The 13,454-nt window shown below is 38.5% G+C and overlaps 1 protein-coding gene across 1 annotated transcript in view; it reads left to right on the top strand.

Annotated features, from left to right (window-relative positions):
• Window positions 1–5,700, top strand: part of LOC136179318 (NACHT, LRR and PYD domains-containing protein 12-like) — a 39,430-nt gene extending 33,730 nt beyond the window's left edge. The window contains exon 10 of the mRNA XM_065955489.1: window positions 4,196–5,700. Coding sequence (XP_065811561.1) covers window positions 4,196–4,205 — 10 coding nt within the window. The 3' untranslated portion in view covers window positions 4,206–5,700. The remainder of the gene's footprint in view (window positions 1–4,195) is intronic.
• Window positions 5,701–13,454: the final 7,754 nt, after the last annotated feature.

Raw genomic sequence — 13,454 nt, 5'->3', positions numbered from 1 at the left:
TCTGTTATAGTTCAGTCCTGAATCAACAGCAAGCAGCTGTAGGTCTACATTAACAGATATTCTGTTGTTTATTGGAGTTCAGCACACAATCTGCAGCAAGCAGCTGTACATTAACATTTTTAAAACGGAGCCAGGAGAAGCTTCAGTTTTGATGCATGTACGGACAGCGGACCTTATCGCTCCCCCTCCCTCTATCTCTCTCTCTGGAGCTCTGAAGCTGATGTGATTCTGCTCTCTTTTGATGTCTTAACACTCCGTAGGAGTCGAGAGGGATTTTTTTTAAAAAGGCAGTTTTGCTATGTTGAACGCAGAGACTTAGGCTATAATAAAGCGGCGCTGTTTGCACGGAGCCTGCAGATCGGCGCCTGCACTCTCACGAGCTCTCTCTCTCTCTCTCCCGCTCTCTCTCTCTCTCCCCCGCTCTCTCTCTCTCTCCCCCGCTCTCAGCAATTTTATGAATTAATGAAAAATTAATTGAGAACAGGTTGGAAATATACTTGGACCAGGTGTCGTGTTTGTGTGGGAAACACTGGAGACTAAATATTTCCAAACAGGTTGTTGGTATAAAGTTGTCATTTTTATTGTTCTGCACTTTTGTGTGTGCCAGTTCTAGCACTAGCCCTTATTAGGCCTACAGTGTGGCTGCCAGCAGTCAATAATAAATAATATTCTTTTTATAAATTAATTTGCCTCTTGCATGAAATGTGTGTAGAAATAGGCCTACAGTGTATTTTAACGTCTACCATAATGGTGGTTCTTGGAGAGCCAAATATTTTCGGAGGTGGTACGCAGGCTAAAAAGTTTGAGAACCACTGACCTAGAAGAAAGGAGAAAAGTCCAGGGGGCTCATCTATCAACAGTGTGTGAGCACGGATCTGTGCGTAATGAGGAAGAACATTCCCACACAAAGAGTGGAATTTATCAACTTGTTCTTTTACTTAGAAATGTGTGTAAATATAATAGAATAGAATAGAATAGAATTACTTTATTGATCCCAAACTGGGAAATTGTGGCATTATATATGAGTAAAAAACACAATGTTAGCAAATCTAAACACAATATAATATTAAATACAAAGTAAATAAGTACTAAAAATATCAAAACTAAGACTGTGAATATATACAACCAGGATTTAACTAAGCATTACTAGTCTTAAATAGGAAGATTAGATATGGAAGATTGAATGTAAATGTGCAAAAAACGAGTTGTAAATGGACAGTATTGACACAAGTTAAAGTGCATGAGTGTAGACATATTATAAGCAGAAACTATACAATATAACGGCGAGTAGTTTGTAAACACGCCGACACAAACACTTGAAGGAATCTTGGTGTTCATGTGTTACTTTTAATGACAGCTGTCCTTTTCTATCAGAAAGGTATCCTTAAATGACTTCCCCCACCAGCTCAGGTGTTCTACCTTAATATATATTCTGCCAGCGGTTGAATAGATAGTACGAACATCAATGGTGACAATGGATCCCCTCGTCTGGTACCTTTTAGAGATCTTAAAAATACATTTACATTACTCCATTAACTCTAACTCTGGCATTAGGCTGCTTGTTCATAGCTTTCAACCAGCTTATAAAGTTGGTGTGAAATCCAAATTTACTTCAGGTTTCAAACAGGTTCTTTGTTAATCTTCATGTCAAACACTTTTTTAATTCCAGCTCATCACAGACCGACTCTTTACAAACTGACAGATGTTTACAGACACTTAAATGTCTGCTGTGTCTGTTTAGCGTCTTTTCAATGTCCGTCTTTTCTCCCTTATTAAACTCTGCTAATGTTGAGAAGTTTCACTGAAGTCTGATTCAGTCAGTTAGTGATATTTGATAAGGGGGCGTGTCTGTCTGTAAAAAGACTTCCTGGAAGGCTGGTCTCAAGTTTCCTCGATCCTCTGTGCTGAAAATAAGAGACCTGAGACGTCCATCAACATGGCGGCACAGAACGACTTCCGGTTCAAGCGACGAAAAATAAGAGACATGAGGAGTAGCCATTCAGATTGAGAGCAGTTAGACATTCTTCATCAAACTGATTAGAGCAAAGTTAATGTTTGTTATTTTTCTGTTATTTGAAGTCAGAATAAATTCAGTTTAATGATCTCTGAAATATGACGTGAAGTTCTGTTAACTCTGCACCAAACAAAGAAATGTTCTTCAGAGGGACACTTTTTCATTTCCCTGTGAGGACACTTGAGATAAATCACTTGAACCTTTACATCAGTAAACGTTGAATCAGCACTTCCTCTTTCCCCTGAGTGTGTTTAGGTCTTAACATGACCTGTGCTCAGGTGTGTTGGTGGGGCGTTGCTGTCTCAGGGGGCAGAAAGCAGCTGCACCATGGACCAACAAAAACCTGCTCTAAAGTCATGGTGCAGTATTTCCATGCTATTTAAAGGCTCCATTAGTAAGGTGGTGAGATGCACAGACACAGACAGGTTCACATTGTTCTTCCACAAGGCTCGTAACACACACAGGGACAGATTACACACAGCACACCTGTGAGACACTGCAGTTCATCCAGGTGGAAATAACTCTTTAAGGTGTGTTTAATGTCTGCTGTTATTTCTGTCCCAAAAGGCAGAGAAAATCAGAAACTGCTGCTGCTAGATTTAAACACAGTTTACATGAATCAACAGTAAACACATCACTCAACTGTCTGTGACATGATGATGATGCCTTCAAGGACTCTCAGTAAACACATCACTCAACTGTCTCTAACATGATGATGATGCCTTCAAGGACTCTCAGTAAACACATCACTCAACTGTCTGTGACATGATGATGATGCCTTCAAGGACTCTCAGTAAACACATCACTCAACTGTCTCTGACATGATGATGATGCCTTCAAGGACTCTCAGTAAACACGTCACTCAACTGTCTGTGACACGATGATGATGCCTTCAAGGACTCTCAGTAAACACATCACTCAACTGTCTGTGACACGATGATGATGCCTTTAAGGACTCTCAGTAAACACATCACTCAACTGTCTGTGACATGATGATGATGATGCCTTCAAGGTCTCTGTGTCTCTTTAAGCTTCAAGTCACCAACACGTGACCACGAGAGCTGAAAGGTGGCGTGCTACTTTCCACGCCCACTTCACTTCTGAGCAGGACTGAAGTCCCTGCTGCTCTTCATACTGGATGTTCTGTATCACTGATAATCAGAATAATCATGATAACGATGATATTATATGATCAGAATAATAATAATAATAACTTTATTTATATAGCAGCTTTTAAAAACACAGGTTTACAAAGTGCTTTGACAAACAGCAAAAACAAGAACAAACTAAAGCAAACACAGAAGAACATAAACAACAACAAGAACATAACAAATCCAAAATACTAAAAATAATTAAATACAATTCAACAGAAAAGAACCCAAAGTGCACGATACCCAACAGACATATAGAACCAGACCATCACAAGAACCATCACAAGAACCATCACAAGAACCATCACAAGAACCATCACAAGAACCATCACAAGAACCATCATAAGAACCCAGGAAACACAAGAACCCAACAACACGAGCTGAGACCAAGAGGAGCAAAGATTTAAAAGATGTAAGAAACTAAAAGAGCTAAAAGCAAATGAAAAGATAACAGCAATAAGAAGGTAAGAGCAGAAAAATAAATAGAAACAAGTGGTTAAAGGATAAATAAAAACTATAATATTAATAATAATAAAAAGTATATATAAATATAAAACATAAATAGACAAAGTAAGTAAGATCATTAAGTTAAAACATAAGAGGAGTTAAGATAAGAGCATAAATAAAAGCACAGTAAGAAATAAAAGAAGATAAAAATAGTAAAACCAGTAAGAAAAGACATTAAGAAGACGACATCACATAAAAACAAGTCTGTAAAAGTACGTTTTAAGAAGGGATTTAAAAGAATTGAGGGAGTCTGCGAGTCTTATCTCCTCAGGGAGGTCGTTCCAAAGTCGAGGGGCCCTGACTGAAAAGGCCCGGTCACCTTTAGTTTTAAGTCTCGACTTTGGAACGACCAGGAGGCCCCCACCTGAGGATCTAAGACTGCGGGCTGGCTCATATGGTGTCAGTAGCTCTGTTATATAGCTTGGAGCGAGCCCCGTCCGTGTTTATCATGAATAATATAAAGAATCATCATGAAGTCTCTCTCAGAGTCTAATCTCTCATTTATGTCTTTTTATATCAACAGGTGGAGGTGAGTCTTTAAAGAGAGGATCCTGCTGATCACAGAGCTGGAAGCAGCAGCTGGTGTGTTGGTGAGTCTTTAACTGGGCTGTGTTACTGGGAGACTGACGGACCAATCACAGTGCAGATGACTCTCAGTGCTGCAGTCTGAGCTGCTCTGAGATCAGCTCCACCGTCACACACAGGACCATGACCTCGGACATTTTTCTATTCTCATATTCTGAATTTAAACTGCTTCATGACTCAACGACCGAAGATGAATTCTTTGATTTGGATATAAATGTTTCTGTTGCAGCACCACCCTGTGGACATGTGTAGTGGTGCAGGTTATTCATTGACTCATATTCACAGATAACAGTAGAAGTTGATTCCAGCTGTGCAAGTTAAAGTGTGAAGTTCTGCTTTTAACCACGAGTCGTTGGTCGTCTGATAATAAATCAGTCGTCTCTTTGTTGGATCAAAACAAAGAGGAGGCTTCACTGAGTTTTGAAAAGAACTACAAACAGGATGTCTGGATCCAGGTGCAGAGTCAGCACCTGAATATTTCATGTAATATGAGATGATATAAAAAGAGCTGAATAACATGCAGACTCAATCATTGATATTCATTCATCATGTCAGGGTAACAACGGACACGTTATCAAACTATCTTTATTTTTAACTTCTGATGTTTATTACACTTTGATGTTTGAACCTTCTGTTTTTATTATCTCAGGATTTTAAATAGAAATAAATTCAATCTGTGGAGGGTTTTATTTAAATAATAATTCATGTTTAGGTTCTGTTGCTGCTATCACTGCTTTCTGCCAGCAGGTGTCACTGTTTCTACAGTTTCCTCCCAGACTGATCGATCTGAAGAGATTATTTCTGTGTCAGGAAACACAAAGAAAGATAGATGATGCCAGCTCTTTTATTTGTTCTTATGTTTTTATATTTCATGTTCAAGTTTAATGTCTCTTTTTGTAATCACTGCCCCCTAGTGGACAGGAGTGTGGAGCGATTCAAAGGCAGAAAAAGAATCTTTGACTGGACTTCTGTAATGAAGTGAAGTGTGAAGGAAGTTGAGCTTTCTTTGAGTCTCTCTGTAGTTTGTAACTGAATACTTGGACTGTTCTTCACTTTAGAGGGAACATGTTCTCCACATTTCTTGAACACATTCTCTACGAGTTCCTCGTCTGATCTAATTAACCCCGTGTTTTAAGATGGGCTGGTGTTTCTGCTCTTGGTGTAAAGCCAGACACAGTGATCTTTCTGTCATGTTGTTCATGTGTGTTACTCTTGATAATTCACTCAAATAATGTCTCTATATTCTACAAGTGATTTACTTTTTAAATAACTGACACCATGTCAACACAAAGTTTCACTGCTTCCAATCCGCCTCTTATATGACGGCCATGTTGCATTAAATAACATCAACCACTTCTGTTTATTAAATATCACAGTCTGGATTTTATTAAGGCTGTACATTAATCTTCTTTGAAATTAAACTTCATTTGACTCAAACATGAAGTTGGTGTTATTTTCTGATGTTTATGTTTTTGTCCTCTTGACTCGTTTGTTTTCAGATGTTCATCAGGCTCCAGGTCCCATCGAGGAAAAGTTCATTCCTCATGATTTAATTCATGAAGCCGACCTGAAGTTTTGGATGACACAGTAAATATAGACTTTAGTTCAGTATATAATTCATGTCATTATTTTAGTTTCATTGTGGACAAAAAAATCAGATTGGAGCATATTCCAGACAGACACAGCATGTCCCGGTTACCATAGTAACAGTCCCTGTAACCATAGTAACTCACTGTCCCTGTACCCTTAGTAAACTACTGTTCATGTTACCATGGTAACAGTCTGTCCCTGTGTAACTTTAGTAATTATAGAATTTCCCTCGGTATCAATAAAGTATCTCTGTAACTCACTGTCCCTGTAGGCTAACCTTAATAACACACTTTCTGTCTATCTGTAACCATAGTAACTCACTGTACAATATCATCTAGTTTGTTGAATAAAGAGAAGTTTTTTACGTCTTGTTTCTGATAATAAAAACATGTTTTGAACAAAATAAATCCACAGAAAGCGGAACAAAAGGGTGCAGCACCTCCACCGTCGGTAGGATACTTTATAGTGTGACACACAGCGGAAGGAAACAGCGTGAGCACCAGATTTGAACGCAGCTACATTTCCTCTCAGACTTTCCTGTTGTCCCAGTTCATCTTTTTTTAAAGTTTAATAAAACCACAACAACGTGTTCAGCTGAGAGTCTGAGAGAGTTTATCAACCAGCGACTAACGGCTGCTGCGGAAGACATTTTTGTAGTTTTTAAAAGAACTATCGTGGAGTACGAGGAAGAGATCGATCGTCAGCGCAGACTGCTGGATATCGTTTGGAAACCTCACATCATCTTACACAGAGCAGGGGAGGAGTTAACTAAATGATTTGAAATGAATATACAGAGATGTTTGATTAGTTTTGTTCCCAGTGGTGTTACTAAAACAGCGGAGTGGTGGGAACATTTAAAAAAAACTGATTTCTAAGCCTAACCATTAAGTCGTGACATTAGCATATTTGTTATTTTCTCCTTTAATAAAACATAAACGCCATCAGTGACCTCAAATTACGACTGAACTATTTGAATCCCTCTAATGTATCTTCTTCATATTCTGTTGTTAATATTTTGAATGGTCTGCTGATGCAAAGTGGAGCCTGAAGAAGTGAGTATACTCTTAATTAGTCCCTAAATGTTTTAAGGGTCCCGTCCTAATCGGCCTCTGTTGTAATCAGTGACATGGAAAACTCCTGCAGATTTAGTTCAGCTAATAAATGAGCCTTTTGTTTTTACACACTGACACTCTTCTGCTGCTCGACTTAAAGGAGTAGAGATTGTTATGAAGTCAACATAAAGCTCAGAAGAGGAGCAGATCTGATCTTTTTAATGTTGACAGACTTCAGACTGAAACACCTTCATGCCTTTACGTCTCCTCATTCCTGAGCAGTGTTAGAGGTGATGTGTTACATCTTTGGAGACTTTTATGTTATGTTAACATGTATGGACCGGACCCTGGAATTAGAAGTGCTCACTTTAGTAGGGGTCCAGATAATGGCACAACGTGCTGTAGTTTGGTACCATAGCTTTGGTACGTGTCCCTAAATATTTCACATATTAAGTCGCTCACCTCTAAAATATTTGTACAATAATTGTAAGAGCAGCGGGCTACCTTTTGCTTCTAACTGTTATTTTTGCTTTGTGGTGAACAATGAGAGAAAAAGTGATGAAAAGTTCAAAAACACTCTTTGACAGGCCCTTTAAACATTTCTTCTGCATCATATCTGGATATCTTTACCTGTAATAGTCGGTTTTGGAGTACCTCTGTAAACCTTTCATGACTTTACAATATAAAAGCAGATGTTTTATGAAAGAAGTCTCGCGAGAAAGTGGGAGAACGCAGGTAAGCCTATATTTAAATTAAGCAATTTACTTGTAAAACTACAAGTGTTGAGACTCATCTCACAGCTAAATACATCTGTCATGTTTTAATGAATTATTATAAAATCTCGGGTTTCTTTCCAGATGAAAACGTGACAAACCGAAACATGACGTCCTCGTCCACGAGATTTAAACTTAATATTTACAGTCTGAGGTTTGACCGTTAGCTCGAGTCCTCTTTTAAATCTAACTGTTTGTTACTCACCTCATGAAGAGTTGTTTTCATCCTCTCCACTGAAGAAAATCTCCCTCAGGTGAACCCGGAAGTTGTCCGAAGATAGAAACGTATTAATTATTCGGTCTACTTTCAGGTGAGCATCAATCAGCAGCAGTAACGTCCCACCAGGATAAAGTGGCAGGAAGTGACGTCGGAGAAATATGAAAGGTTTTGTAAAAATAGATGGACCTTATGAAATTAAATAAAAAACGCAGAATTCATTTCTCTTTACTACGGAGCCCCTGAAGTCCAAAAAAGTAAAAAAATAAAAAATAAATAAAAACTTGTGCGCACAATATATACATTTTCTTTTTTTCTTTTACTTTTTAGGACTTCAGGGGCTCCTTACTTTCCTGTTTAAATATATAATTACAAATAAAATGAAGTAATTTCTATTTAAAATATTACATAAATACAATCCCGTGACAACTAATACTAAATGTGTGTTTGTAAACATTTCCTTCCTGTTTTCAAAAGATGAACCTTTTAAAACTAAAAACTATTGAACACCTTCTTTTGCAGTTTTCATGACACTGCTTTTTTTGTTTGATTTAGAAAAATATCTTTGAGGAAACTTGGAAAAAATATAAATCCAACAAGAATTGACTTTTTAATTAATTTTCAAGTCCAATTTATCAGCAAATAAATATTAATTAATCTGTTTTTTTAATGTGGGCAAAATATTAAATTCATAAAACTAAATGGCTGAACAAATAACCCTCCTTTTATAGTTTAAAACTACAGATGTGAAAAACCCTGAAGAGTAAAAGTGGTTTAGTTAATTGATTGATGGATGTTTGTGTTGTACAGTTATAATTATGTTCAATGTTTATAGTTGTCCTTATTGTTGATAAAAAGACGTGTAGATGTCTACAACATATTGAACATGTCTGTCCATGCATTTGATGTTCATGACTCTGTAATGGTAATTTCATCCAATAAAAAATAAGTAAAAAGTTGGATTTATCCTTGACTTATTTAGCCTTATTAGTGTTTTTGCTTTTATTATCTTTATCTTTAATGTTATAACTTTTGTACATTGAGAGCACAGTTACCAAAGACAAATTCCTTGTGGTGTGTGTCTCAGCATACATGACCAATAAAGCTGATTCTGATTCTGATCTTTGCAATGAAAATGAAATGTTGCTTTAAAAATGAGACAAAAGCTCAGAGATGAACAGAAGCACCAGGCGTCAGGAGGTAGAGAAAAGGAGATAGCTTTACTATAAAGAAGGCGTCGCTAGCAGAAGTTGCAACATCTCATCATACACGCATACATGGTGAATATATTTATGCCATTTTCTGTTGAGTATGTACCTTACAAAAGCTGTTATTTTTGCGTGTCGAAGCGAGACTTTGACGAGCTGCTCTGATACACATGGTAAAAACAAGAAGATGCTAACATGAGAAGTCATACAAAAAGCCAAACAGCATGTGATCAATCATTTTTTTAAAATCCAGTCGCAAATCTCGTATGTGCACCGGTCAAATTCTAAGACATTGCAGCATTTTGAAAATGAGACACACGAGAAGCTGACAGTTTCTTTTTCTTTTCCTCCATGAAAGGTGAGCTGAGGTGACGCAGACAGTAAAAAGAGACGCTCAGCTCCGTGTGCACCTTCAATTTATCGTGCACAAAACAAAAAGGACAAGAAAAAAAAAAAGCACTGAGTTTCAGCAAGTATGCATAATTCTCTTTTCTTTGTAATATAGCCAGTTTACAATATCCCCCCCCTGCTGTGATCCACTTGAAGGGGAAAGAGAAAGGCCATGTGGGAAGAGCAGGGTGCAGGTTTCCAGACCAAATCCAGGAGGAAAAAAAACTTCCAGTGAGTTCTGTGAGAAAGTTCAGACTTTTGCTCCCAATCCAGTTTTTGATTTTTTTTTTTCTTCCTGTTTTCTTCTATGTCAGCACCGTTTTTCTGTTTTTTGTTGTTGTTGAGGTTTCTGTGCTAGGTGCAAGAGTGAACATACTGAGAAACAAATGACGACAGAGAAACAAAACAGCCAGCTGATTCAAACTCAGGATATTGCTTTGAGTTTCTGCAGAAGGAGAGAAGGGGAACGCAGGATTTTAGACGAGGGGATTAGAGGGCAGAGAGGATGGGAAATTGGAGAATAATCTGTGAATCAGATTTTATTTGAATGCATTTTCTGGATGTGCGTATATGCTACCTCCCATGTCAGGGGCCTTCTTCAGGTTTTGCAGAGTCAGCACTATTTCAAGTGTTCCTGCAAATTGAGACAAAAACTGCAGCTGACCTTTGTCCAAATATGGTCATAGGAAGGAGGCTCACTTACATGTGACCCTTCTGAACTTTGAAGTTCCTGTGTGAAACTTTAAACAGGATTTAAATAAGAGATGAATATATTTGCACTGCCTCTTTCAGAGTTAAATGGATGGTGAAGCAGGAAGTGGATATCTGTGTGACTGACGAGATGCTATCGCAGCAACGCGTCAAGCAAGATAAAGATGTAACAAGCCTGTCAAAAATATAAATATGGTCACATGACCTCTAAGAAAGTGAAGGCAACTGACTAACCAAAAGTCAGGTTGATGTCAGCTTCTTAAATTTAGTCTAAAATGATGTCACGTCCACCTTTATTCCCCTGAAATGGGAGGAGCTATACTCCAGCATCGCAGGCCTGTTAGCTGAAAGGCATTATGGGAAGAGTTATGGGAGTGTATGCGGTGGTCTCAGAAAGATGTAGACACTTGAAAGGGGGGGAGGGGGAGGGGGTTTGTTCAAATATCTCAGAAAACGCTCGATTCTTCGGCCTATACTATAGCAGCTTGAGTTCGACGTAGCTACAACTGCAGGAGCACTTACATCTTATTTACATCATAGACAATCTAACGTATTCCTCTCTCACAATATAGAATCCAAACCATCATCAAACGAGGGAGCGATCGACTCGCCACAGTCAGAACCAGATTCAACAAAAGTCAAAGAGAAAAGGGGCGACACGGAGTGAGGGGGTGATTCTTGTTTCTTCTTCAGAGTGCAAATGTTAATCAAAGCTAGCTGACGGACTGAACCGTCCAGACAGAATTGTCACTTTTTTATTTCCTTTTATTTCCGGATAAAGCATTTTTTTATTTTTTTTACTCTGGGGGAATCGACCTTTAAATATTTACAAGGATAAGAGATTTTGTTTCAGGACTTACACGTACAGAACATGAGTCAAATAAATAACAAGTACAGAATGAAGTTCCTGTGTGCTGGAGGAGTTATGTTACATAAATCTGAATAACACAGATGAGCGTTAATACATCATGAGTAGGAGGAGAGCAGCACGATACACAGATCATCTTTCACTGGACGCTGACATGTTGTTGTTGTTTTGTTTACAGAAAACATGTGGGACATACTGAAGAGTTGAACGCTTCTCATGACGACACATCTTTGATTTTGGCTGTTTGACGATGATCAAAAATGTGTTCATAACAATAATTAAATGAAAGACTAATATATTAATACTATCCACATGATGTCATAAATAGAAATATAAAATAAATATGTAAAATACAATGTGAGCTGCAGCTGCTGACCGCAGTAAAGATCTATGTTGATTCAGGGTTTCATAGTGCCGTTAGGTAACAGTTTGAGTTCGAGCACTCGGTGAACGTTAAGTATCAAACTGAATAAAGACGTTCAAGCATCATCACCGACAGTCCATCAGTCTGCTAAACAGAGCGACGTCATGACAACATGTGACTTCTACCATCTTGTTCTGGTACTCAAACTGATTTCTTCTTTTTCTTTCTCTGCTAAAGAAACGAAAAGGTAAGCTGACACGCTTTTTTTTTCTCTCCAAAGGTGGCTGTGAATTCAATGTTTATATTTTCATGCTGTGAATCTTTTCTCAAACTTTAATTCAAGGTTTCTATGTGGTCTTTTATTTATTTTTTAAATTGATTGAATTCATTAAAACTACAGGGGAAGGAAAGAGGAGGTCTTTGTGCTGAGGTGTGTTCAGACTAAAGAGTTCAGGAGCGTTAGACGTGGTTCCCATTGCATATCAACTAAAATACTGTAAAGACTTGAAAATCATGATTTGGGGCGCCAGGGGCCCAGCGGTTAGGTCGCACCCCATGTGCGGACACTATAGGCCTCCAAGTGTGCAACCCCGGGTTCAAGTCCAACCTGTGGCACCTTTACCTCATGTCATTCACTTCTCTTTCTCCCTGATTCTCTTCTCTACTCACTGTCCTCTGAAGAACAGGAACAGAAAGAACTCTCAGTAGAAGTTGATGTTATTAGCTCCCTGAACTAACAAAAGTCATCACTTTTTCAGTTCCAGGAAATAACAAGAAGGGGAAGTGTTCTGTGAGTCAGAGCTTAGACTCCATTTTGAGTGGACAGAGCAGAAGGACAAAGACGTGTGAGACAGGGTGAGTTTAATTCAACATTATTATGACTTTACTGTTTAAACCTCTGGTTCATCAGTTAATGAAGCAGGTTCATGCTGAGTAATACTTTAAAACTGATCACATACAGAGCAGGATCAGCTCTGTGAATGTGGACTACTTCCTCTTTTCAAAATACATGATATGTACACACACACACACACACACACACACACACACACACACACACACACACACACACTCCAGTGTTTCTTCTAGGTTTAGAGCTCTGGGGGGCGGAGGGGGTCCTGCAAGTTGTTCCAGCAACTTCTGTTTCTGAGCGCACCTGAATGCAGCATGCTAACAGCGCGTTCCCTGAGTAACAGCCAATGGGCGCGCACTGTAGCTGTTCCCACTCAACGTTCTTGAAGCCAGAATACGCCGCTTAGGGGCGCTTCCATCTTGTGATTTTGACGTCATTTGGAGCCAGAGTTTGCGCAGTAGGGTCCGGGGGGAGGAGCCCTGGTAACACGCCCCGCCCACTTAGCGTACTGCCCTGAGCAGCCCAGCTACGCTGAAAGCGCTCTGCCGGTCTACGATGAAGAAATGTGTAAGTACAACAAACCGCCGTATTCAAAGTCTAATATTTAAACTCTGTGTTTTAAAAAATCCAGTTATTTTAATCATTATTGAAAACACGTGGGCTGCTGGGTCCTCTGGTTTAATGAAATCGTTCTATATTTAAGCTATATTTAAGATAGGTTAGACTACAGGTGGTGAGATATGTTGTATTCTGTTAGAAACTGATAGTCTGCAATGTGAGTCATGTCTGCTTTTCTAATATATTTAAGTGAACAGTAAATCTATTGTTTTTTGTATCTTCATTCAGGCAAAGAAGAGATGAAAGCAGCTGGTCTGACATCTTCCACAGAGGTGAAGTGTAAGTTAAAATCATCTGTTAAAAGTTTATATCCTGTGATTTTTATTTAAGTTTCATAAAGAGGATTGTAAAAACAAGCTGTTGTTAACAATACAGTCTTCTAAAAATAAAAATCACACTGAGTCATACACCAGCTAAATGTTAAATAGAAAGGTGATGTTTTCTTTTCCATTTTACAATCAACAGAATCTAAAAATGACTCATTTCAACCTTCATCTGCACACCTGTTACAGAGGTCAGGCTGGGGTCACAGAGTTTGAAGGAACCTCCTCCT

This window comes from Labrus bergylta, chromosome 5 (assembly GCF_963930695.1).
Source record: "Labrus bergylta chromosome 5, fLabBer1.1, whole genome shotgun sequence".
NCBI lineage: Eukaryota > Metazoa > Chordata > Actinopteri > Labriformes > Labridae > Labrus > Labrus bergylta.
The sequence above is the reverse complement of the archived record's forward strand: the minus strand, read 5'-3'. Positions and strand labels throughout refer to the sequence as shown.